A 26,702-nucleotide genomic window follows, 5' to 3' on the forward strand; every position below is an offset into this window, starting at 1 on the left:
CGGATTTAAATTTTTTTACGTCTTTATCGCGCTTGTGTGTCGTTGTATTTATGTATTTATGATATTGTGGCCGTATCAAGTTGTCAAAGATCATATTTGAGAAGAAAAGCAGGGAAAGGCCCGGTTTGTACTGGGACGAGAGGCCGCTGGAGCACCAGGGGCCGCAGGAGCACCAGGGGCCGCAGGAGCACCAGGGGCCGCAGGAGCACCAGGGGCCGCTGGAGCACCAGGGGCCGCAGGAGCACCAGGGGCCGCAGGAGCACCAGGGGCCGCAGGAGCACCAGGGGCCACAGGGGGGCGATAATAACAAACAGTTGTGATTATTAGTATTATATATATTTTACTTAATGGTACTGGCATTATTAAATTACATCATTGTCGTTATTTTTGTCTTCTTCTTTTTGTTAGTTGGTATTTGACTGAAATCTGACTATGAATATGAAGGTTATTTTGTGTCGAATTTTTTTACATGGAAATTTATTTATTTTTTACATTGAATTTATTCATTTATTTACATTTTTTACATGGAATCGTATTTATATACAATGACTATTTTTACTAGATTCGATGTAAAAAAATAAATAACCTTCACATCTGACTGGCTTGTAAACACACAGGATAATGATCAAGATGAATTAAAATCTTTTTAATAATACATTTTTGAAAAAATGTTGAAGAATGAAAGGACTGATCCAGTTGCAAAGATTAAACAAAAATATCAAAAATATTCCTTTCACAGATAAAAATGTCTTTCTATGAATATGAAGGTTATTTTCTGTTTTTATGACGATTTTTTTTTTTAGACATCGAATTTTATTTTTACATTGAATTATTATTTTTTTTGACATTGAATCTAGTAAAAATATTCATTGTATACGATTACATTTTTTTAATTAGATGTAAAAAATAAAAATCGGATTAAAAACACAAAATAACCTTCATACTTTCAATTATGTATATTTTATTTTTACTTTAATCATTTGCTTTTGGGGGTTTATTTGTTTATTCGTTTAGTTAGTTATATATTTATTCCTTTTTTGCGTTTTCGGAAACTCTCTCAAGTCTCGTTTTGCTGTGCGTCACTTCTCGCGAGACAGTGCGGGATCGGCAGTAGCGTTAGCCTAGCGCCGTTAGCATTCCGCCGCTAATCCGTGTCAGCGCTGGACGCGTTCATTCCGGGCCCCGAACATGACTTTCACCGCGGATATTCGGTGATTCGTTGAACCGCCGGCTCCACGAACACATCCCGCCCGTAGTTTAGAGACAAACATGGAGGTAAACGCGTGTGTCAAGGCGCCCGGAGCTGGAGAGGAGGAAGGAGAGCTCGAAGACGGGGAAATCTGCGATGATGAAACCGAGGAGAACGTGCCTCTCGGGCGGGGGGAAGGGAACCGAGCCCCGCGGGCCAAACCGGGCCACAGACCGGGCAAACGAGCCGGGAACAGGTCGGGGAACCTACCGGCGCTCATGAACCGAGGTGGGTGACGCGGACAATACGTCCCCGGTAACGGACAAAATGGACCGAGTCGAGATTCCATAACGTGACATAACAAGAGAAAGCGAGATTACGACCGCAATGTCACGGAATATGACGAGTCAAAGCCCCGCGGAGACACGTGACCCCGCTCTAAGCACGTGAACCCCTGGTGTAAGCGCGTGACCCCGGTGTAAGCGCGTGACCCCCTGTGTTAAACACGTGAACCCGGTTTAAGCGCGTGACCCCGGTGTAAGCGCGTGACCCCTGTGTTAAACACGTGAACCCGGTGTAAGCGCGTGACCCCGGTGTAAGCGCGTGACCCCTGTGTTAAACACGTGAACCCGGTTTAAGCGCGTGACCCCGGTGTAAGCGCGTGACCCCGGTGTAAGCGCGTGACCCCGGTGTAAGCGCGTGACCCCTGTGTTAAACACGTGAACCCGGTTTAAGCGCGTGACCCCGGTGTAAGCGCGTGACCCCGGTGTAAGCGCGTGACCCCTGTGTTAAACACGTGAACCCGGTGTAAGCGCGTGACCCCGGTGTAAGCGCGTGACCCCGGTGTAAGCGCGTGAACCCGGTGTAAGCGCGTGAACCCGGTGTAAGCGCGTGAACCCGGTGTAAGCGCGTGAACCCGGTGTAAGCGCGTGAACCCGGTGTAAGCGCGTGACCCCGGTGTAAGCGCGTGAACCCGGTGTAAGCGCGTGACCCCGGTGTAAGCGCGTGACCCCGGTGTAAGCGCGTGAACCCGGTTGAAGACACTTTACCACAAATGTTGTTTTATAACACATTAGACTCACGTTAGAACATTCTCACCTGATGAACAGTCAAACCTTCTGACCTGGACTTAAGGTTCATCACAAACAAACAACAATAACAACAACAACAACGTGGAGATAATTCAAACTGAAGCCGTGTTTGAACCTTCTTTTCTCTATGAAATATGAACTTTCTCTGGTGACCAGGTGCAACTAGAAGCAAGCAGCATAAAAGTATACTAAATACTTTGAATATAAATACACACTATTTACAGTGGTATACATGAGAACCACTGATCGCCTCGTTATAGAAGTGAAGACTCATTGTATTTGGTTAAAAACATATTCAAACTGTGACATTTTTATCAAAATGTCAAAAAACAAACTATTTCTAATTTTCATCAATAATTTACTTTTTTCATAAATTTTCTACACTTGAACTTTGACTCTAACACTCTGTTTCCTCCAGACTTACGCTCGCTGGGACAGTTCCCTCATGGGCCCCCACACGGGCCCCCTTACCCACACGGGCCCCGTCACGGGCCCCCTCGTGGGCCGTTTCCTCTGGGCCACAGGCAGCAGCAGTGTGGGCCGAGTGGACCAGAGCGGCCTGTGGTTTCCTCTGCTCTGCTCTCGACCCAGACGCCAGGACACGGTGAGACAGGAGCGCTGAATGTGTCTGTGAATGTGGCCCCAGGGGCCCCAGAGCCTGTGGGCCCCAAGAGCCAGGCCCCCCAGAGCCTGCCCCCCAAGAGCCTGTGGGCCCCCAAGAGCCTGTGGGCCCCCAAGAGCCTGTGGGCCCCAAGAGCCTGTGCCCCCCAGAGCCTGTGCCCCCCAAGAGCCAGGCCCCCCAGAGCCTGCCCCCCAAGAGCCTGTGGGCCCCAAGAGCCTGTGCCCCCCAGAGCCTCTGCTGTGAAAACAAAAGCTAAAACCTGAGCAATAATGACTTTAATGACACAGAAACTTAAGGAGAATGAGAGAAAAGTACAATCATCTGATCAGATTATTGTATTATAACACATTTAAAACACATTTAAAAGAACAATTCTGATTTCTGCTTCTTCTGTGGTGATGAGCATCTGTCACGAGACTCAATCAATGTTTATGTTTAACAGCTCGATGAAAAGTGAGTGACAGTTGTGTCTCTGAAGCGTTTGATAAGATATTCCTTTATTGTCCCACATGGGGAAATTTCATTGTTGCAACGCAGGCAGATACAGAGGAAAAGAAAAGGAAGTTTGAAAAACACTCTCAGTAGAAGATCTCCTATAAACAAAACTCCCATATGTCTATACTCACTGATGAGGAAATACACTTTGCATTTAGACAAACTAAGGCCAATGTCAAGAAGCAAAACCACTGGTGCCCCTGATGGTGCCTCTGACGGTGCATCTGATGGTGCCTCTGACGGTGCCTCTGACGGTGCCCCTGACGGTGCCCCTGACGGTGCCCCTGACGGTGCCCCTGACGGTGCCTCTGACGGTGCCTCTGACGGTGCCTCTGACGGTGCCCCTGACGGTGCCCCTGACGGTGTTTGCTGTTGTTCCTGACGGTGTTTGCTGTTCCTGACGGTGTTTGCTGTTGTTCCTGACGGTGTTTGCTGTTGTTCCTGACGGTGTTTGCTGTTGTTCCTGACGGTGTTTGCTGTTGTTCCTGACGGTGTTTGCTGGTGCGTTGCAGGTGGAGGTCATGTGGAGCTCCCGCAGAGGTCTAACTTCTGGGAGCGGAGCCATGGAGCTCTGGGCCGATTCAGACAAGGTCGAAGAGGACGAGGGGCCGACTGGAGACGTGGAGGAAACAACAGGGGCCCGAGCAGCTGGTACGGCCCCGCCGAGAACCACGGAAACAAGAACGACTCTCCTTCCAGGAAACGTATCCTCTTTGTGTGATTACAGGGCCCGTTTAGAGGGCGCCGGGGCCGTTTAGGGGGCGCCGGGCCCGTTCAGGGGGCGCCGAGCCCGTTTAGGGGGCGCCGGGCCCGTTCAGGGGGCACAGGGGCCGTTCAGGGGGCACAGGGGCCGTTCAGGGGGCACAGGGGCCGTTTAGAGGGCGCCGGGCCCGTTCAGGGGGCGCCGAGCCCGTTTAGGGGGCGCCGGGCCCGTTCAGGGGGCACAGGGGCCGTTCAGGGGGCACAGGGGCCGTTCAGGGGGCACAGGGGCCGTTCAGGGGGCACAGGGGCCGTTTAGAGGGCGCCGGCCCATTCAGGGAGGAAATGTTGATTTAAATGCTTAAAAAAAAAAAAAGCTTAAATGTGAATAATAATGATAATCAATAAACATTAAACCTCATATTTTGACAAACAAGAGCAAACCAAAGGCTGTTTGTCTGTGGTTTATACTCTATTGTTCTTTTTACTTCTGGGCGTGTTCCACATGAAGTTTCATTTACTGTGAAATCTGACGTCATCGTGTGAAAGTGAAACCTGAAACACGCCTGTCCAAAACAAGACCAAGAAATATCACACACTAAACTAAACTAAACATCTGGAGTAATCTAGAAGCAAAATTATGTTCAATAAAAGACATGTTTTTAGTGTCTTTTTTTTATTTTCGTGTTTTAACTTCTAAATCTCTGTAAAACCATAAACTAGTCGATAAACAGGAAATGCTAACGTGCGTCGCTAGCTGTGTTTAGCTCGCAGCGCCCCCACAGGACAGCGGCAGTAGTGCACGTTTAAAATGATAGACTTTGTCGTTATAGATGTGTTTTAGACCCGATGTGTTTGTTTTCATACAGAAGGTCAAAGATGTCTCCGAATGTTGAATGTCCAGTCCTTCCTTGACCTTTGCCCCCGCAGAGAAGCCCCCGGGCCGGAACCAGCCTCGCAAACCTCTTTATTCTGCCGCCAAAGCCGAGTCCAGTGTCGAAGAGTCGTTTGAAGACCTTTTGTCGCGATACAAACAGATCCAGCTGGAACTGGAGTGCATCCGGAAGGAGGAGACCATGGCGTTTGAGCCTGCCGTTTCCCCGGACGACGCCAACGCCGCCGCCACCGCCAACAACGCTTGTAACCACGCCAACAGTATTGAGGAGCCGGCGCCGGCCGAAGAGGGCGCCGCCGAGCAGAGTGTGGGAAACGCCAACAAGAAGAAGGTGTTCCAGGCGTTCAATATCAAACCGCTGCGGCAGAAGGTCTCGGCCAATCTGGACGAGCTGAAGAAGAAGTGGGCGGAGCAAGCGGAGACCATGGACATGGACGGTGAGTACGGCAGGTCAGAACCAGGACTGAAGCTGGACCGAACCAGGACCGAACCGGGACTGAAGCTGGACCGAACCGGGACTGAAACTGGACCGAACCAGGACTGAAGCTGGACCGAACCGGGACTGAAACTGGACCGAACCAGGACTGAAGCTGGACCGAACCGGGACCGAAACTGGACCGAACCAGGACCGAACCTGGACCGAACCTGGACCGAAGCTGGACCGAACCAGGACCGAACCAGGACCGAAACTGGACCGAACCGGGACCGAAGCTGGACCGAACCGGGACCGAAGCTGGACCGAAACTGGACCGAACCGGGACCGAACCTGGACCGAACCTGGACCGAAACTGGACCGAAACTGGACCGAAGCTGGACCGAACCAGGACCGAAACTGGACCGAACCGGGACCGAAGCTGGACCGAACCGGGACCGAAGCTGGACCGAAACTGGACCGAACCGGGACCGAACCTGGACCGAACCTGGACCGAAACTGGACCGAACCTGGACCGAAGCTGGACCGAACCAGGACCGAAACTGGACCGAACCGGGACCGAAGCTGGACCGAACCGGGACCGAAGCTGGACCGAAACTGGACCGAAACTGGACCGACCCTGGACTGAAACTGGACCGAAGCTGGACCGAAGCTGGACCGAACCAGGACTGCAGCTGAACCGAACCGGGACGAACCTGGACCGAACCTGGACCGAACCTGGACCGAAACTGGACTGAAGCTGGACCGAACCAGGACTCAAACTGGACTGAAACGGGACCGAAACTGGACCGAAACTGGACCGAAACTGGACCAAACCAGGACCGAACCGGGACCGAACCGGGACTGAAGCTGGACCGAACCGGGACTGAAACTGGACCGAACCAGGACTGAAGCTGGACCGAACCGGGACCGAACCGGGACTGAAACTGGACCGAACCAGGACTGAAGCTGGACCGAACCGGGACCGAAACTGGACCGAACCAGGACCGAACCTGGACCGAACCTGGACCGAAGCTGGACCGAACCAGGACCGAAACTGGACCGAAACTGGGCCGAACCGGGACCGAACCTGGACCGAAACTGGACCGAAGCTGGACCGAACCAGGACCGAAACTGGACCGAACCGGGACCGAAGCTGGACCGAACCGGGACCGAAGCTGGACCGAAGCTGGACCGAAACTGGACCGAACCGGGACCGAAACTGGACCGAACCAGGACTGAAGCTGGACCGAACCGGGACTGAAACTGGACCGAACCAGGACTGAAGCTGGACCGAACCGGGACCGAACCGGGACTGAAACTGGACCGAACCAGGACTGAAGCTGGACCGAACCGGGACTCAAACTGGACTGAAACGGGACCGAAACTGGACCGAAACTGGACCAAACCAGGACCGAACCGGGACTGAAGCTGGACCGAACCGGGACTGAAACTGGACCGAACCAGGACTGAAGCTGGACCGAACCGGGACCGAAACTGGACCGAACCAGGACTGAAGCTGGACCGAACCAGGACCGAACCTGGACCGAAACTGGACCGAAACTGGACCGAAGCAGGACCGAACCAGGACCGAAACTGGACCGAACCGGGACCGAAGCTGGACCGAACCGGGACCGAAGCTGGACCGAAACTGGACCGAACCGGGACCGAACCTGGACCGAACCTGGACCGAAACTGGACCGAAACTGGACCGAAGCTGGACCGAACCAGGACCGAAACTGGACCGAACCTGGACCGAAGCTGGACCGAACCAGGACCGAAACTGGACCGAACCGGGACCGAAGCTGGACCGAACCGGGACCGAAGCTGGACCGAAACTGGACCGAAACTGGACCGACCCTGGACTGAAACTGGACCGAAGCTGGACCGAAGCTGGACCGAACCTGGACCGAACCTGGACCGAAACTGGACTGAAGCTGGACCGAACCAGGACTCAAACTGGACTGAAACGGGACCGAAACTGGACCGAAACTGGACCGAAACTGGACCAAACCAGGACCGAACCGGGACCGAACCGGGACTGAAGCTGGACCGAACCGGGACTGAAACTGGACCGAACCAGGACTGAAGCTGGACCGAACCGGGACCGAACCGGGACTGAAACTGGACCGAACCGGGACTGAAGCTGGACCGAACCGGGACCGAAACTGGACCGAACCAGGACCGAACCTGGACCGAAACTGGACCGAAGCTGGACCGAACCAGGACCGAAACTGGACCGAAACTGGGCCGAACCGGGACCGAACCTGGACCGAAACTGGACCGAAGCTGGACCGAACCAGGACCGAAACTGGACCGAACCGGGACCGAAGCTGGACCGAACCGGGACCGAAGCTGGACCGAAACTGGACCGAAACTGGACCGAACCGGGACCGAACCTGGACCGAAACTGGACCGAAGCTGGACCGAAGCTGGACCGAAACTGGACCGAACCTGGACCGAAGCTGGACCGAAGCTGGACCGAACCGGGACCGAACCGGGACTGAAACTGGACCGAACCAGGACTGAAGCTGGACCGAACCGGGACTCAAACTGGACTGAAACGGGACCGAAACTGGACCGAAACTGGACCGAAACTGGACCAAACCAGGACCGAACCGGGACTGAAGCTGGACCGAACCTGGACCGAAACTGGACCGAACCTGGACCGAAGCTGGACCGAACCAGGACCGAAACTGGACCGAACCGGGACCGAAGCTGGACCGAACCGGGACCGAAGCTGGACCGAAACTGGACCGAAACTGGACCGACCCTGGACTGAAACTGGACCGAAGCTGGACCGAAGCTGGACCGAACCAGGACTGCAGCTGAACCGAACCGGGACGAACCTGGACCGAACCGGGACGAACCTGGACCGAACCTGGACCGAAACTGGACTGAAGCTGGACCGAACCAGGACTCAAACTGGACTGAAACGGGACCGAAACTGGACCGAAACTGGACCGAAACTGGACCAAACCAGGACCGAACCGGGACCGAACCGGGACTGAAGCTGGACCGAACCGGGACTGAAACTGGACCGAACCAGGACTGAAGCTGGACCGAACCGGGACCGAAACTGGACCGAACCAGGACCGAACCTGGACCGAAACTGGACCGAAGCTGGACCGAACCAGGACCGAAACTGGACCGAAACTGGGCCGAACCGGGACCGAACCTGGACCGAAACTGGACCGAAGCTGGACCGAACCAGGACCGAAACTGGACCGAACCGGGACCGAAGCTGGACCGAACCGGGACCGAAGCTGGACCGAAGCTGGACCGAAACTGGACCGAAACTGGACCGAACCGGGACCGAACCGGGACTGAAGCTGGACCGAACCGGGACTGAAACTGGACAGAACCAGGACTGAAGCTGGACCGAACCGGGACTGAAACTGGACCGAACCAGGACTGAAGCTGGACCGAACCGGGACCGAACCGGGACTGAAACTGGACCGAACCAGGACTGAAGCTGGACCGAACCGGGACTCAAACTGGACTGAAACGGGACCGAAACTGGACCGAAACTGGACCAAACCAGGACCGAACCGGGACTGAAGCTGGACCGAACCGGGACTGAAACTGGACCGAACCAGGACTGAAGCTGGACCGAACCGGGACCGAAACTGGACCGAACCAGGACTGAAGCTGGACCGAACCAGGACCGAACCTGGACCGAAACTGGACCGAAGCTGGACCGAACCAGGACCGAACCAGGACCGAAACTGGACCGAACCGGGACCGAAGCTGGACCGAACCGGGACCGAAGCTGGACCGAAACTGGACCGAACCGGGACCGAACCTGGACCGAACCTGGACCGAAACTGGACCGAAACTGGACCGAAGCTGGACCGAACCAGGACCGAAACTGGACCGAACCTGGACCGAAGCTGGACCGAACCAGGACCGAAACTGGACCGAACCGGGACCGAAGCTGGACCGAACCGGGACCGAAGCTGGACCGAAACTGGACCGAAACTGGACCGACCCTGGACTGAAACTGGACCGAAGCTGGACCGAAGCTGGACCGAACCAGGACTGCAGCTGAACCGAACCGGGACGAACCTGGACCGAACCTGGACCGAACCTGGACCGAAACTGGACTGAAGCTGGACCGAACCAGGACTCAAACTGGACTGAAACGGGACCGAAACTGGACCGAAACTGGACCGAAACTGGACCAAACCAGGACCGAACCGGGACCGAACCGGGACTGAAGCTGGACCGAACCGGGACTGAAACTGGACCGAACCAGGACTGAAGCTGGACCGAACCGGGACCGAACCGGGACTGAAGCTGGACCGAACCGGGACCGAAACTGGACCGAACCAGGACCGAACCTGGACCGAAACTGGACCGAAGCTGGACCGAACCAGGACCGAAACTGGACCGAAACTGGGCCGAACCGGGACCGAACCTGGACCGAAACTGGACCGAAGCTGGACCGAACCAGGACCGAAACTGGACCGAACCGGGACCGAAGCTGGACCGAACCGGGACCGAAGCTGGACCGAAACTGGACCGAAACTGGACCGAACCGGGACCGAACCTGGACCGAAACTGGACCGAAGCTGGACCGAAGCTGGACCGAAACTGGACCGAACCGGGACCGAAGCTGGACCGAAGCTGGACCGAACCGGGACCGAAGCTGGACCGAAGCTGGACCGAAACTGGACCGAAACTGGACCGAACCGGGACCGAAGCTGGACCGAAGCTGGACCGAAGCTGGACCGAAGCTGGACCGAAACTGGACCGAACCGGGACCGAAACTGGACCGAACCTGGACCGAAACAGGACTGAAGCTGGACCGAAACTGGACCGAACCGGGACCGAAACTGGACCGAAACTGGACCGAAACTGGACCGAACCGGGACCGAAACTGGACCGAACCTGGACCGAACCTGGACCGAAGCTGGACCGAACCAGGACCGAAGCTGGACCGAACCTGGACCGAACCTGGACCGAAGCTGGACCGAAACTGGACCGAACCTGGACCGAAACTGGACCGAACCTGGACCGAAGCTGGACCGAAACTGGACCGAACCGGGACCGAAGCTGGACCGAAACTGGACCGAAACTGGACCGAACCGGGACCGAAACTGGACCGAACCTGGACCGAAACTGGACCGAACCTGGACCGAACCGGGACTGAAGCTGGACCGAACCGGGACCGAAGCTGGACCGAAGCTGGACCGAAACTGGACCGAAACTGGACCGAAACTGGACCGAAACTGGACCGAACCGGGACCGAAGCTGGACCGAAACTGGACCGAACCGGGACCGAAGCTGGACCGAAACTGGACCGAAACTGGACCGAACCGGGACCGAAACTGGACCGAACCTGGACTGAAGCTGGACCGAAGCTGGACCGAAGCTGGACCGAACCAGGACCGAAGCTGGACCGAACCAGGACCGAAGCTGGACCGAACCTGGACCGAAGCTGGACCGAACCTGGACCGAAGCTGGACCGAAACTGGACCGAACCGGGACCGAACCGGGACCGAAACTGGACCGAACCTGGACCGAACCGGGACTGAAGCTGGACCGAACCGGGACCGAAGCTGGACCGAAGCTGGACCGAACCAGGACCGAACCAGGACCGAAGCTGGACCGAACCAGGACCGAAGCTGGACCGAAACTGGACCGAACCAGGACTGAAACTGGACCGAAATAATCATCTAAAACTCTTATTTCTTGTGGCGTTTTGGCAGGAGAAGAAACGGAAGGCCAAGATGGAGAGACGGAACAACAAACGAAAGAGAAGATCTGCGTCTGCTCCAACAGCCGACCTAAAGGTGAGAAGAAAGTCGCTCCCGAGGGATCCAACCCAGAGGAGACGAAGGAGGAGTCTACGAAGAGCGAGGCGGCGACCACAGAGGAGGCGGAGCCGGGTCCAGTCTGCTGCGGAGACGGAGACGAGGCCAAAGCCCCGAAGGACGACAAGAGAGAGTCCTCGGTGTCCAGCGTGGAGTCCAACATCTCCACCGACAAGGTAACGCCCACAAAGCCCCGCCCCAAGCGAGGAGCGCCTCACGAGCGGGTGGGTGTGTCTGTGCAGCCGCGGGTGGAGGAGGAGGAGCTGTCGGAGCTGCAGCTGCGCCTCCTCGCGCTGCAGTCGGCCAGTAAGAAGTGGCACCAGAAGGAGCAGCAGGTGATGAAGAAGAGCAAGGAGCAGGCCAAGAGCGCCGGCCCCGCCCCCGCAGCCGCCGCCCCCGCAGCCGCCGCCCCGCTCAGGCAGAGGGTCACCACACGCTCCTGCACCATCGCCTCCGCTGCACCCCTGACCGACCGGACCAGGACCAGGAGCAGGACCAAGTCTCAGGTACTTGAGTAAAGACCAGGAGCAGGACCACAGTAAGACCGGGACTAGACCAGGACCACAGTAAGACTGGGACTAGACCAGGACCACAGTAAGACCGGGACTAGACCAGGACCACAGTAAGACTGGGACTAGACCAGGACCACAGTAAGACTGGGACTAGACCAGGACCACAGTAAGACTGGGACTAGACCAGGACCACAGTAAGACTGGGACTAGACCAGGACCACAGTAAGACCGGGACTAGACCAGGACCACAGTAAGACTGGGACTAGACCAGGACCACAGTAAGACTGGGACTAGACCAGGACCACAGTAAGACCGGGACTAGACCAGGACCACAGTAAGACCGGGACTAGACCAGGACCACAGTAAGACCGGGACTAGACCAGGACCACAGTAAGACTGGGACTAGACCAGGACCACAGTAAGACCGGGACTAGACCAGGACCACAGTAAGACCGGGACTAGACCAGGACCACAGTAAGACTGGGACTAGACCAGGACCACAGTAAGACTGGGACTAGACCAGGACCACAGTAAGACTGGGACTAGACCAGGACCACAGTAAGACCGGGACTAGACCAGGACCACAGTAAGACTGGGACTAGACCAGGACCACAGTAAGACTGGGACTAGACCAGGACCACAGTAAGACCGGGACTAGACCAGGACCACAGTAAGACTGGGACTAGACCAGGACCACAGTAAGACCGGGACTAGACCAGGACCACAGTAAGACCGGGACTAGACCAGGACCACAGTAAGACTGGGACTAGACCAGGACCACAGTAAGACTGGGACTAGACCAGGACCACAGTAAGACTGGGACTAGACCAGGACCACAGTAAGACTGGGACTAGACCAGGACCACAGTAAGACCGGGACTAGACCGGGACCACAGTAAGACCGGGACTAGACCAGGACCACAGTAAGACTGGGACTAGACCAGGACCACAGTAAGACTGGGACTAGACCAGGACCACAGTAAGACCGGGACTAGACCAGGACCACAGTAAGACTGGGACTAGACCAGGACCACAGTAAGACTGGGACTAGACCAGGACCACAGTAAGACTGGGACTAGACCAGGACCACAGTAAGACCGGGACTAGACCGGGACCACAGTAAGACCGGGACTAGACCGGGACCACAGTAAGACCGGGACTAGACCGGGACCACAGTAAGACCGGGACTAGACCGGGACCACAGTAAGACCGGGACTAGACCAGGACCACAGTAAGACCGGGACTAGACCAGGACCACAGTAAGACTGGGACTAGACCAGGACCACAGTAAGACTGGGACTAGACCAGGACCACAGTAAGACCGGGACTAGACCGGGACCACAGTAAGACCGGGACTAGACCGGGACCACAGTAAGACCGGGACTAGACCAGGACCACAGTAAGACTGGGACTAGACCAGGACCACAGTAAGACTGGGACTAGACCAGGACCACAGTAAGACTGGGACTAGACCAGGACCACAGTAAGACTGGGACTAGACCAGGACCACAGTAAGACCGGGACTAGACCGGGACCACAGTAAGACCGGGACTAGACCGGGACCACAGTAAGACCGGGACTAGACCGGGACCACAGTAAGACCGGGACTAGACCGGGACCACAGTAAGACCGGGACTAGACCAGGACCACAGTAAGACTGGGACTAGACCAGGACCACAGTAAGACTGGGACTAGACCAGGACCACAGTAAGACTGGGACTAGACCGGGACCACAGTAAGACCGGGACTAGACCGGGACCACAGTAAGACCGGGACTAGACCGGGACCACAGTAAGACCGGGACTAGACCGGGACCACAGTAAGACCGGGACTAGACCAGGACCACAGTAAGACTGGGACTAGACCGGGACCACAGTAAGACCGGGACTAGACCAGGACCACAGTAAGACCGGGACTAGACCAGGACCACAGTAAGACCGGGACTAGACCAGGACCACAGTAAGACCGGGACTAGACCAGGACCACAGTAAGACTGGGACTAGACCAGGACCACAGTAAGACTGGGACTAGACCAGGACCACAGTAAGACCGGGACTAGACCAGGACCACAGTAAGACTGGGACTAGACCAGGACCACAGTAAGACTGGGACTAGACCAGGACCACAGTAAGACTGGGACTAGACCAGGACCACAGTAAGACCGGGACTAGACCGGGACCACAGTAAGACCGGGACTAGACCGGGACCACAGTAAGACCAGGACTAGACCAGGACCACAGTAAGACCGGGACTAGACCGGGACCACAGTAAGACCAGGACTAGACCAGGATCACAGTAAGACCGGGACCAGATCGGCCCCGGACCGGCCCTGGACCACGTGGGGCTCCACGATTTCCAATAATCCTGACTTCTACTTTTCTCAGGACCGAGATCGAGAGCGGCCCAAACCCGGGCTCAGGTCTGCGGACCGGGACTACAACCGGACCGGGGGACCAGAACGAGACCGGACCAAACCCAGTCCAAAGCCTAGTCCTAAACCCAGCCTTAAACCCGGTCCTAAACCCGGACCTAAACCCGGACCCAAGACTCCGGGCGACAGAGGGAGAGCGACCCAGAACAAAGGCCACAGCGTGAACAAGAAGATCAGCCCTGGTGAGACTCCGCCCTAACGTGCAGCACAATGAGGCACAAAATACTCTCAGTATGTACAAAATACTCTCAGTATGTACAAAATACTCTCAGTATGTACAAAATACTCTCAGTATGTACAAAATACTCTCAGTATGTACACGTATATTTAGACAATAGTTCTGGGTGTACGTGCTCCTCTTCTCTGCTCCTTCTGAGCCTCAAATCACAGGCTCGTTCTGATCATTTCAGACTCGTTGTTGCCGCTGCATCTTAAAAAGTATTTAAAAAGTATTGATTATTGACGATGGAGCCAAATTTAAGGCCAATAAGCATCAAATTCTACAAAAATGTGATAGAAAATGTATTAAAATTCCAGTTTAATTGTCTTGAATGTCCTTATTCTTGATGTATTTTTGTCAGAATAAGTACTAATCTTTCATAAAATATCCAGCTTTATTTTAATGGTTGTCAAGGTTACAATTTATTAGTTTCCTAGTTTATATATTTTGTATCCAAGACATCTTAACCTTTTTAATATTAGCGTTTTTTATAACTGCTTTTATTTTAAAATGTCCATTGAAGCTGTGACTTTAGCGCGTGGCTGTGGTGCATTTCCCTCCGCCGCCACTAGATGGAGCGCTAACACAAGCCCTCACGTTCTGTCCCAAAGCCTCGTCCAAACAGGCGGCGCGGCGACAGCAGCTGAGGAACTGGAAACTGAAGCAGCAGCGCGAGGAGGAGGAGAAGCGACACCAGGACGAAGAGGAGCGCCGCAAACGAGAGGAGGAGATACGGAGGATACGGGACCTGTCCAACCAGGACGAGCAGTACAACCGCTTCATGAAGCTGGTCGGGGGCAAGACCGTCCCCCCCAACAAGGTAACCAGGTCCATCAGGAGGTCAGGTCCATCAGGAGGTCAGGTCCATCAGGAGGTCATGTACGTCAGGAGGTCATGTACGTCAGGAGGTCAGGTCCGTCAGGAGGTCAGGTCCATCAGGAGGTCATGTACGTCAGGAGGTCAGGTCCGTCAGGAGGTCAGGTCCGTCAGGAGGTCATGTACGTCAGGAGGTCAGGTCCGCCAGGAGGTCAGGTCCGTCAGGAGGTCATGTCCGTCAGGAGGTCAGGTCCGCCAGCAGGTCAGGTCCGCCAGCAGGTCAGGTCCGCCGGGAGGTCAGGTCGGTCGGGAGGTCAGGTCGGTCGGGAGGTCAGGTCCGCCGGGAGGTCAGGTCCGTCAGGAGGTCATGTCCATCAGGAGGTCAGGTCCATCAGGAGGTCATGTACGTCAGGAGGTCAGGTCCATCAGGAGGTCAGGTCCATCAGGAGGTCATGTACGTCAGGAGGTCAGGTCCATCAGGAGGTCATGTACGTCAGGAGGTCAGGTCCGCCAGGAGGTCAGGTCCGTCAGGAGGTCATGTCCGTCAGGAGGTCAGGTCCGCCAGCCGGTCAGGTCCGCCGGGAGGTCAGGTCGGTCGGGAGGTCAGGTCCGCCGGGAGGTCAGGTCCGCCGGGAGGTCAGGTCCGCCGGGAGGTCAGGTCCGCCGGGAGGTCAGGAGGTCAGGTCCGTCAGGAGGTCAGGTCCGTCAGGAGGTCATGTTCGTCAGGAGGTCATGTTCGTCAGGAGGTCATGTCCGCCAGGAGGTCAGGTACGTCAGCAGGTCAGGTCCGCCAGGAGGTCAGGTCGGTCAGGAGGTTAGGTCGGTCAGGAGGTCAGGTCCGTCGGGAGGTCATGTCCGTCGGGAGGTCAGGTCGGTCAGGAGGTCAGGTCCGCCAGGAGGTCAGGTCCGCCAGGAGGTCAGGTCCGTCAGGAGGTCATGTACGTCAGGAGGTCATGTCCGTCAGGAGGTCATGTCCGTCAGGAGGTCAGGTCCGCCAGGAGGTCAGGTCCGTCAGGAGGTCAGGTCCGTCAGGAGGTCAGGTCCGTCAGGAGGTCAGGTCCGTCAGCAGGTCAGATCCGCCAGCAGGTCAGGTCCGCCAGCAGGTCAGGTCCGTCAGGAGGTCAGGTCCGTCAGGAGGTCATGTACGTCAGGAGGTCAGGTCCGTCAGGAGGTCAGGTCCGTCAGGAGGTCAGGTCCGTCAGGAGGTCAGGTCCGCCAGCAGGTCAGGTCCGCCAGCAGGTCAGGTCCGTCAGGAGGTCAGGTCCGTCAGGAGGTCATGTACGTCAGGAGGTCAGGTCCGCCAGGAGGTCAGGTCCGTCAGGAGGTCAGGTCCGTCAGGAGGTCATGTCCGTCAGGAGGTCATGTCCGTCAGGAGGTCATGTCCGTCAGGAGGTCATGTCCGTCAGGAGGTCATGTCCGCCAGGAGGTCCGGTACGTCGGGAGGTCATGTACGTCGGGAGGTCAGGTCCGCCGGAAGGTCAGGTCGGTCGGGAGGTCAGGTCCGTCGGGAGGTCAGGTCCGTCGGGAGGTCATGTCCGTCGGGAGGTCAGGTCGGTCGGGAGGTCATGTACATCAGGAGGTCAGGTCCGCCAGGAGGTCAGGTCCGTCAGGAGGTCAGGTCCGTCAGGAGGTCAGGTCCGTCAGGAGGTCATGTACGTCAGGAGGTCAGGTCCGCCGGGAGGTCAGGTCCGTCGGGAGGTCAGGTCCGTCGGGAGGTCATGTCCGTCGGGAGGTCAGGTCGGTCGGGAGGTCAGGTCGGTCGGGAGGTCATGTACATCAGGAGGTCAGGTCCGTCAGGAGGTCAGGTCCGTCAGGAGGTCAGGTCCGTCAGGAGGTCATGTACGTCAGGAGGTCAGGTCCGCCGGGAGGTCAGGTCCGTCGGGAGGTCAGGTCCGTCGGGAGGTCATGTCGGTCAGGAGGTCATGTACATCAGGAGGTCAGGTCCGTCAGGAGGTCAGGTCCGCCAGGAGGTCAGGTCCGCCAGGAGGTCATGTCCGGTCAGGAGGTCATGTACATCAGGAGGTCAGGTCCGGTCAGGAGGTCATGTCCGTCAGGAGGTCGTTTGCCCCTCGAGCTCTAAGTTAATGGCTCGTTGTTTCTTTCAGTCCAGGGATCGTGAACACAGGAAGTCGACGGGTAAATCTGGTTTGGACACTTCGGGAAATCTCTATCAATACGACAACTACGATGAGGTTGCCATGGAAACGGACAGCGAGCCCGGCTCTCCGGGTGAGGACACGCCCTGCACACGCCCCCTTCACGTGTCAAGCGTGTTCTTACCGTGATCGTGTGTGTTTCCCTCAGCTTCTTCTCCCACACGCCGCGCCGGAGCAGACACTGGATTCTCCCACGACTACCATCCTTTTGGAGCGGTACGAACGCTGCTTATCTCATCGTGTCTCCTTTAAACGTACAACCAGCGTGACCGCGTTTAAACGTACGATGTTCTGATGTCTCGTAGGACTTTGGCCAGTCCTTGGCTCCGCCCCCTCCTCCCCCTCTCCCGCCCCCAGACGACCTGGAGCCGCCGCCCAAACCGCCCTTCGCAGACGAGGAAGAGGAGGAGGAGATGCTGCTGAGAGAGACCTGCCTCATGTCCATGGCCAACAAGAAAGTGACCGTGGTCGATGTGAGAAGATCAGGCTGTTGCCCTGGAAACAGACTGACCACAGACTGACCTCAGACTGACCTCAGACTGACCACAGACTGACCACAGACCTGGTTGTGGTGGTCTCTCTCTTTAGCTGCTTCAGGTCCTGGTGGAAAACACTGTGTGAAACAAGAGCCAGATTCACCTGTTTTTAATTAAATATGTAAATTAACGAGTCATAGAGGCAAGAAAATAATATTCCTTTTACTCAAGTAATCATTGCAGCCCTACTTGGTATGCACTGAACCGTGCTAAAGCGCACTGAACCGTGCTAAAGCGCACTGAACCGTGCTAAAGCGCACTGAACTGTGCTAAAGCGCTCTGAACCGTGCTAAAGCGCACTGAACCGTGCTAAAGCGCACTGAACCGTGCTAAAGCGCACTGAACCGTGCTAAAGCGCACTGAACCCTACAGAACCGTGCTAAAGCGTACAGAACCGTGCTAAAGCGTAATGAACCGTGCTTAAGCATACCGAACCGTACTGAACCGTGCTAAAGAGTTCTGAACCGTGCTAAAGCGCACTGAACCGTGCTAAAGCGCTCTGAACCGTGCTAAAGCGCACTGAACCGTGCTAAAGCGCACTGAACCGTGCTAAAGCGACTGAACCGTGGTAAAGCGCACTGAACCGTGCTAAAGCGCACTGTAAAGCGCTCTGAACCGTGCTAAAGCGTTCTGAACTGTGCTAAATCGCACTGAACCGTGCTAAAGCGCTCTGAACTGTGCTAAAGCGCTCTGAACCGTGCTAAAGCGTTCTGAACTGTGCTAAAGCGTACTGAACTGTGGTAAAGCGCACAGAACCGTGCTAAAGCGCACTGAACTGTGCTAAAGCGCTCTGAACCGTGCTAAAGCGCACTGAACCGTGCTAAAGCGCACTGAACTGTGCTAAAGTGCTCTGAACCGTGCTAAAGCGTTCTGAACTGTGCTAAAGCGTACTGAACTGTGGTAAAGCGCACAGAACCGTGCTAAAGCGCACTGAACTGTGCTAAAGCGCACTGAACCGTGCTAAAGCGCACTAAACTGTGCTAAAGCGCTCTGAACTGTGCTAAAGCGCTCTGAACCGTGCTAAAGCGTTCTGAACTGTGCTAAAGCGTACTGAACTGTGGTAAAGCGCACAGAACCGTGCTAAAGCGCACTGAACTGTGCTAAAGCGCTCTGGACCGTGCTAAAGCGCACTGAACCGTGCTAAAGCGCACTGAACTGTGCTAAAGCGCTCTGAACCGTGCTAAAGCGTTCTGAACTGTGCTAAAGCGTACTGAACTGTGGTAAAGCGCACAGAACCGTGCTAAAGCGCACTGAACTGTGCTAAAGCGCTCTGAACCGTGCTAAAGCGTTCTGAACTGTGCTAAAGCGTACTGAACTGTGCTAAAGCGCACTGAACCGTGCTAAAGCGACTGAACTGTGCTAAAGCGCTCTGAACCGTGCTAAAGCGTTCTGAACTGTGCTAAAGCGTACTGAACTGTGCTAAAGCGTACTGAACTGTGCTAAAGCGCACTGAACCGTGCTAAAGCGACTGAACTGTGCTAAAGCGCTCTGAACCGTGCTAAAGCGTTCTGAACTGCGCTAAAGCGTTCTGAACCGTGCTAAAGCGCACTGAACCGTGCTAAAGCGACTGAACTGTGCTAAAGCGCTCTGAACTGTGCTAAAGCGTTCTGAACTGTGCTAAAGCGTTCTGAACCGTGCTAAAGCGCTCTGAACCGTGCTAAAGCGTTCTGAACTGTGCTAAAGCGTTCTGAACTGTGCTAAAGCGCTCTGAACCGTGCTAAAGCGTTCTGAACTGTGCTAAAGCGTACTGGACTGTGCTAAAGCGTACTGAACTGTGCTAAAGCGCTCTGAACCGTGCTAAAGCGTACTGAACTGTGCTAAAGCGTACTGAACTGTGCTAAAGCGTACTGAACTGTGCTAAAGCGCTCTGAACCGTGCTAAAGCGCTCTGAACCGTGCTAAAGCGCTCTGAACCGTGCTAAAGCGCTCTGAACCGTGCTAAAGCGTACTGAACTGTGCTAAAGCGCTCTGAACTGTGCTAAAGCGTACTGAACTGTGCTAAAGCGCTCTGAACTGTGCTAAAGCGTACTGAACCGTGCTAAAGCGTACTGAACTGTGCTAAAGCGTACTGAACTGTGCTAAAGCGCTCTGAACTGTGCTAAAGCGCTCTGAACTGTGCTAAAGCGCACTGAACCGTGGTAAAGCGCACTGAACCGTGCTAAAGCGACTGAACCGTGCTAAAGCGACTGAACCGTGGTAAAGCGCTCTGAACCGTGCTAAAGCGTACTGAACCGTGCTAAAGCGTACTGAACTGTGCTAAAGCGTACTGAACTGTGCTAAAGCGCTCTGAACCGTGCTAAAGCGTTCTGAACTGTGCTAAAGCGTACTGAACTGTGCTAAAGCGCACTGAACCGTGCTAAAGCGACTGAACTGTGCTAAAGCGCACTGAACCGTGCTAAAGCGACTGAACTGTGCTAAAGCGCTCTGAACCGTGCTAAAGCGTTCTGAACTGTGCTAAAGCGTACTGAACTGTGCTAAAGCGTACTGAACTGTGCTAAAGCGCACTGAACCGTGCTAAAGCGACTGAACTGTGCTAAAGCGCTCTGAACCGCGCTAAAGCGTTCTGAACTGCGCTAAAGCGTTCTGAACCGTGCTAAAGCGCACTGAACCGTGCTAAAGCGACTGAACTGTGCTAAAGCGCTCTGAACTGTGCTAAAGCGTTCTGAACTGTGCTAAAGCGTTCTGAACCGTGCTAAAGCGCTCTGAACCGTGCTAAAGCGTTCTGAACTGTGCTAAAGCGTTCTGAACTGTGCTAAAGCGCTCTGAACCGTGCTAAAGCGTTCTGAACTGTGCCAAAGCGTACTGGACTGTGCTAAAGCGTACTGAACTGTGCTAAAGCGCTCTGAACCGTGCTAAAGCGTACTGAACTGTGCTAAAGCGTACTGAACTGTGCTAAAGCGTACTGAACTGTGCTAAAGCGTACTGAACTGTGCTAAAGCGTACTGAACTGTGCTAAAGCGCTCTGAACCGTGCTAAAGCGCTCTGAACCGTGCTAAAGCGCTCTGAACCGTGCTAAAGCGCTCTGAACCGTGCTAAAGCGTACTGAACTGTGCTAAAGCGTACTGAACTGTGCTAAAGCGCTCTGAACTGTGCTAAAGCGTACTGAACTGTGCTAAAGCGCTCTGAACTGTGCTAAAGCGTACTGAACCGTGCTAAAGCGCTCTGAACTGTGCTAAAGCGCTCTGAACTGTGCTAAAGCGACTGAACCGTGGTAAAGCGCACTGAACCGTGCTAAAGCGCTCTGAACCGTGCTAAAGCGACTGAACCGTGCTAAAGCGACTGAACCGTGGTAAAGCGCTCTGAACCGTGCTAAAGCGCTCTGAACCGTGCTAAAGCGTACTGAACTGTGCTAAAGCGCTCTGAACCGTGCTAAAGCGCTCTGAACCGTGCTAAAGCACTCTGAACTGTGCTAAAGCGCACTGAACTGTGCTAAAGCGTACTGAACTGTGCTAAAGCGTACTGAACTGTGCTAAAGCGTACTGAACTGTGCTAAAGCGCTCTGAACTGTGCTAAAGCGCTCTGAACTGTGCTAAAGCGTTCTGAACTGTGCTAAAGCGTTCTGAACCGTGTTAAAGCGCTCTGAACCGTGCTAAAGCGTTCTGAACCGTGCTAAAGCCTTCTGAACTGTGCTAAAGCGCTCTGAACCGTGCTAAAGCGTTCTGAACTGTGCTAAAGCGTACTGGACTGTGCTAAAGCGTACTGGACTGTGCTAAAGCGTACTGAACTGTGCTAAAGCGTACTGAACTGTGCTAAAGCGTACTGAACCGTGCTAAAGCGCTCTGAACCGTGCTAAAGCGCTCTGAACCGTGCTAAAGCGCTCTGAACCGTGCTAAAGCGCTCTGAACCGTGCTAAAGCGTACTGAACTGTGCTAAAGCGCTCTGAACCGTGCTAAAGCGTACTGAACTGTGCTAAAGCGCTCTGAACTGTGCTAAAGCGTACTGAACTGTGCTAAAGCGCTCTGAACTGTGCTAAAGCGTACTGAACCGTGCTAAAGCGTACTGAACTGTGCTAAAGCGTACTGAACTGTGCTAAAGCGCTCTGAACTGTGCTAAAGCGCTCTGAACTGTGCTAAAGCGACTGAACCGTGGTAAAGCGCACTGAACCGTGCTAAAGCGACTGAACCGTGCTAAAGCGACTGAACCGTGGTAAAGCGCTCTGAACCGTGCTAAAGCGTACTGAACCGTGCTAAAGCGTACTGAACCGTGCTAAAGCGCACTGAACTGTGCTAAAGCGCTCTGAACCGTGCTAAAGCGCTCTGAACCGTGCTAAAGCGCTCTGAACTGTGCTAAAGCGCACTGAACTGTGCTAAAGCATACTGAACTGTGCTAAAGCGTACTGAACTGTGCTAAAGCGCTCTGAACTGTGCTAAAGCGTACTGAACTGTGCTAAAGCGCTCTGAACCGTGCTAAAGCGTACTGAACTGTGCTAAAGCGTACTGAACCGTGCTAAAGCGTACTGAACCGTGCTAAAGCGCTCCGAACTGTGCTAAAGCGTACTGAACCGTGCTAAAGCGTTCTGAACTGTGCTAAAGCGCACTGAACCGTGCTGAACCGTGCTGTGTTTGCAGGAGCAGTCGTCCAGCCCGTCGTCTCCTCAGCCCTCGTCGCTTCAGGCGCCGCTCAGAGGAAACCTGAGCACGGTCAACCTCAACACGGCCCCAACACGAAACAAGTTCAACAGAGGCCACCACCTGCCCAGAGCGCCTCTGGTGGTGAGTCTAAACCCTGCTCCTCCTCTGCACCCTGCTCCTCCTCTGCACCCTGCTCCTCCTCTGCACCCTGCTCCTCCTCTGCACCCTGCTCCTCTACACCCTGCTCCTCCTCTAAACCCAGCTCCTCCTCTACACCCCGCTCCTCCTCTAAACCCTGCTCCTCCTCTAAACCCAGCTCCTCCTCTACACCCCGCTCCTCCTCTAAACCCTGCTCCTCCTCTAAACCCTGCTCCTCCTCTAAACCCCGCTCTTCCTCTACACCCCGCTCTTCCTCTACACCCTGCTCCTCCTCTAAACCCAGCTCCTCCTCTACACCCCGCTCCTCCTCTAAACCCTGCTCCTCCTCTAAACCCAGCTCCTCCTCTACACCCCGCTCCTCCTCTAAACCCTGCTCCTCCTCTAAACCCAGCTCCTCCTCTACACCCCGCTCCTCCTCTAAACCCTGCTCCTCCTCTAAACCCTGCTCCTCCTCTAAACCCCGCTCTTCCTCTACACCCCGCTCCTCCTCTAAACCCCGCTCTTCCTCTACACCCCGCTCTTCCTCTACACCCCGCTCCTCCTCTAAACCTCTGCTCCTCCTCTAAACCCAGCTCCTCCTCTAAACCCCGCTCCTCCTCTAAACCCCGCTCCTCCTCTAAACCCCGCTCCTCCTCTAAACCCTGCTCCTCCTCTAAACCCTGCTCCTCCTCTAAACCCTCCTCCTCCTCTAAACCCTGCTCCTCCTCTAAACCCCGCTCCTCCTCTAAACCCCGCTCTTCCTCTACACCCCGCTCCTCCTCTAAACCTCTGCTCCTCCTCTAAACCCAGCTCCTCCTCTACACCCCGCTCCTCCTCTAAACCCCGCTCCTCCTCTAAACCCCGCTCCTCCTCTAAACCTCGCTCCTCCTCTAAACCCCGCTCCTCCTCTAAACCCCGCTCCTCCTCTACACCCCGCTCCTCCTCTAAACCCCGCTCCTCCTCTAAACCCTGCTCCTCCTCTAAACCCCGCTCCTCCTCTAAACCCCGCTCCTCCTCTACACCCCGCTCCTCCTCTACACCCCGCTCCTCCTCTAAACCCCGCTCCTCCTCTACACCCCGCTCCTCCTCTACACCCCGCTCCTCTAAACCCTGCTCCTCCTCTAAACCCTGCTCCTCCTCTAAACCCTGCTCCTCCTCTAAACCTCGCTCCTCCTCTAAACCCCGCTCCTCCTCTAAACCCCGCTCCTCCTCTAAACCCCGCTCCTCCTCTAAACCCCGCTCCTCCTCTAAACCCTGCTCCTCCTCTAAACCCCGCTCCTCCTCTAAACCCCGCTCCTCCTCTACACCCCGCTCCTCCTCTACACCCCGCTCCTCCTCTACACCCCGCTCCTCTAAACCCTGCTCCTCCTCTAAACCCTGCTCCTCCTCTAAACCCTGCTCCTCCTCTAAACCCTGCTCCTCCTCTGCACCCTGCTCCTCCTCTGCACCCTGCTCCTCCTCTGCACCCTGCTCCTCCTCTAAACCCTGCTCCTCCTCTAAACCCTGCTCCTCTACACCCTGCTCCTCCTCTGCACCCTGCTCCTCCTCTGCACCCTGCTCCTCTACACCCTGCTCCTCTACACCCTGCTCCTCCTCTGCACCCTGCTCCTCCTCTGCACCCTGCTCCTCCTCTGCACCCTGCTCCTCCTCTAACCCCTGCTCTTCCTCTGCAGCTTCCCAGACACAAGTCGGTGGTGGTTTCTCTGATCGACTCCGACGACAGCGACAGTGACAGTGACGGCTCCTCGGCTCAGTGTGTGTTTGGAGGACTCGAGTTCATGATCCGAGAAGCTCGCCGGACCGTGGAGGCCGCCAAGCCCAAAGGAGCGTCTGAGAAGGAGAACCACCCCATGAGGTCTGAGAAGGAGAACCACCCCATGAGGACTGAGAAGAACAACCCCATGAGGACCCCAGAAGCTCTGCCCGAGGCCAAGAAGGCAGAGTACCGCCTGCTCAAGGAGGAGATTGCCAGGTGAGAGGGAGGTGGAGGAGATCGCCAGGTGAGAGGAAGGTGGAGGAGATCGCCAGGTGAGAGGGAGGTGGAGGAGGAGATCACCAGGTGAGAGGAAGGTGGAGGAGGAGATCACCAGGTGAGGGGGAGGTGGAGGAGATCGCCAGGTGAGAGGGAGGTGGAGGAGATGATCGCCAGGTGAGAGGGAGGTGGAGATCGCCATGTGATAGCGAGGTGGAGGAGGAGATCGCCATGTGATAGCGAGGTGGAGGAGGAGATCGCCATGTGAGAGGGAGGTGGAGGAGGAGATCACCAGGTGAGAGGAAGGTGGAGGAGATCACCAGGTGAGGGGGAGGTGGAGGAGGAGATGGCCAGGTGAGAGGAAGGTGGAGGAGGAGATCACCAGGTGAGAGGGAGGTGGAGGAGGAGATGGCCAGGTGAGGGGGAGGTGGAGGAGGAGATCACCAGGTGAGGTGGAGGAGGAGATGGCCAGGTGAGAGGAAGGTGGAGGAGGAGATCACCAGGTGAGAGGGAGGTGGAGGAGGAGATGGCCAGGTGAAGGGGAGGTGGAGGAGGAGATGGCCAGGTGAAGGGGAGGTGGAGGAGGAGATGGCCAGGTGAAGGGGAGGTGGAGGAGGAGATCACCAGGTGAGAGGGAGGTGGAGGAGGAGATCACATTGCTGATGTCTTCATGGTTTCATGGTTCTGTTCTCGCTGGTGTTTCTAATCCCGGTCCTTGTGTGTCTCCAGTCGAGAGAAGCAGAAGATGTCGACTCTGTGGAGCTCCGTGTCTCACTCTGATCCTGTGGTGGAGACTCGAGCCTCGGCCGAGCTGCAGGTGACGGAGGCCGAGCAGAAGCTCAGCAGACACAGGTCAGTGTCCACCATGAGACGTTTCACGTCCAGCAGCTGAGACGAGCACAGGACGACTGACTGAGACAAGACCTTGAGATGTTTCACTTTGTGTCTGGTACAAACTGAGGAGACTAGCTTGGTGTCCTTCAGCGTGGTGTCCTTCAGCGTGGTGTCCTTCAGCGTGGTGTCCTTTAGCGTGGTGTCCTTTAGCGTGGTGTCCTTTAGCGTGGTGTCCTTTAGCGTGGTGTCCTTCAGCGTGGTGTCCTTTAGCGTGGTGTCCTTCAGCGTGGTGTCCTTCAGCGTGGTGTCCTTTAGCGTGGTGTCCTTTAGCGTGGTGTCCTTTAGCGTGGTGTCCTTCAGCGTGGTGTCCTTTAGCGTGGTGTCCTTCAGCGTGGTGTCCTTCAGCGTGGTGTCCTTCAGCGTGGTGTCCTTCAGTTTAATGTGAAGGTCTCTTGTGTTTGAGCTGTTTGGAAACTGTTGGTTTTGAACAGAGGAATCCAGAGGTCGTTCTGACATAAGAAAAAAGGAGGGACACGAGGAATGCTGGGAGAACGTATGAGAACGTGCTCGAGCTTTGTTCACTCTGAGCAGACTCATGATGAAACTAGTACATTCAACTAACCCTGACTCAAAAGTGTGACCTGACCTTTGAGCTTCTGGAACAGCATTGTGACAGATTTGAAGGTGTCTGTGGTCTACATCATGATGGATGTTCTCACAATTGGGTTTGTGTGCGTCCACAGGCAGCTTCTGAAGAAGGACGAGGCCGTGCTCAAACATCTGCTCCAACAGGAACTGAAGAAGAGGGAGAACCTGAGAGCGGCCGAGGCCAAAGTCTCCAAACTCCGAGAGCAGCTCCAGGCCTCGGAGAAGATCGCCAACGCCAACAGAACGCTGCTCAAGAGGCTGCAGGAACAGGTGAGAACGTCTTCTGGTCCCAGGGTCAGGAGAGCGGTCAGATCCACCGGCCCGCAGGTCGGCAGTGCCACCGCCGGTTTGTCCTTGGGCAAGACACTTAACCCGACTCGCCCCCAGTGTCTGAGAACATCTGGTGTCACTTCCTGTTTCCTGAGCTTGAGAACTTCAGAGGGTGGATCATAAGTGTTTGATCTCGTTGACGTGAGGAGGTTCATGGATGTGTTCTGTGTGTTTCATGTCAGGTGCATCGTGTGGAGCACAGAGTGTCCCTGAAGAAGAATCTGGAGGTGCAGCTGGAGCAGGAGCTGGCTCAGGTCTCCAAAGGGAACAAGAGGAAACACGACTCCAGCCACACTCTGGTCAGAACTCACTCTGCTC

At 55.6% G+C, this 26,702-nt stretch overlaps 1 protein-coding gene across 1 annotated transcript in view; it reads left to right on the top strand.

Moving 5' to 3' along the window:
• Positions 1–1,107: 1,107 nt before the first annotated feature.
• The window catches only part of LOC140348643 (zinc finger C3H1 domain-containing protein-like), a 46,972-nt gene continuing 21,377 nt past the window's right edge, over positions 1,108–26,702 (top strand). The window contains exons 1-17 of the mRNA XM_072434639.1: positions 1,108–1,477; positions 2,699–2,884; positions 3,910–4,101; positions 5,027–5,428; positions 11,118–11,398; positions 11,465–11,728; positions 14,118–14,346; positions 14,996–15,204; positions 17,306–17,429; positions 17,505–17,572; positions 17,662–17,829; positions 22,460–22,603; positions 24,274–24,455; positions 24,507–24,572; positions 25,302–25,424; positions 26,150–26,324; positions 26,567–26,683. Of these exons, the coding sequence (XP_072290740.1) occupies positions 1,270–1,477; positions 2,699–2,884; positions 3,910–4,101; positions 5,027–5,428; positions 11,118–11,398; positions 11,465–11,728; positions 14,118–14,346; positions 14,996–15,204; positions 17,306–17,429; positions 17,505–17,572; positions 17,662–17,829; positions 22,460–22,603; positions 24,274–24,455; positions 24,507–24,572; positions 25,302–25,424; positions 26,150–26,324; positions 26,567–26,683 (3,138 nt within the window). The 5' untranslated portion in view covers positions 1,108–1,269. The remainder of the gene's footprint in view (positions 1,478–2,698; positions 2,885–3,909; positions 4,102–5,026; positions 5,429–11,117; positions 11,399–11,464; positions 11,729–14,117; positions 14,347–14,995; positions 15,205–17,305; positions 17,430–17,504; positions 17,573–17,661; positions 17,830–22,459; positions 22,604–24,273; positions 24,456–24,506; positions 24,573–25,301; positions 25,425–26,149; positions 26,325–26,566; positions 26,684–26,702) is intronic.

The sequence above is a fragment of the Eucyclogobius newberryi genome, unplaced genomic scaffold (genome assembly GCF_026437365.1).
Source record: "Eucyclogobius newberryi isolate DKJ021-1_F unplaced genomic scaffold, fEucNew1.0.hap1 SCAF_7, whole genome shotgun sequence".
Lineage (NCBI taxonomy): Eukaryota > Metazoa > Chordata > Actinopteri > Gobiiformes > Gobiidae > Eucyclogobius > Eucyclogobius newberryi.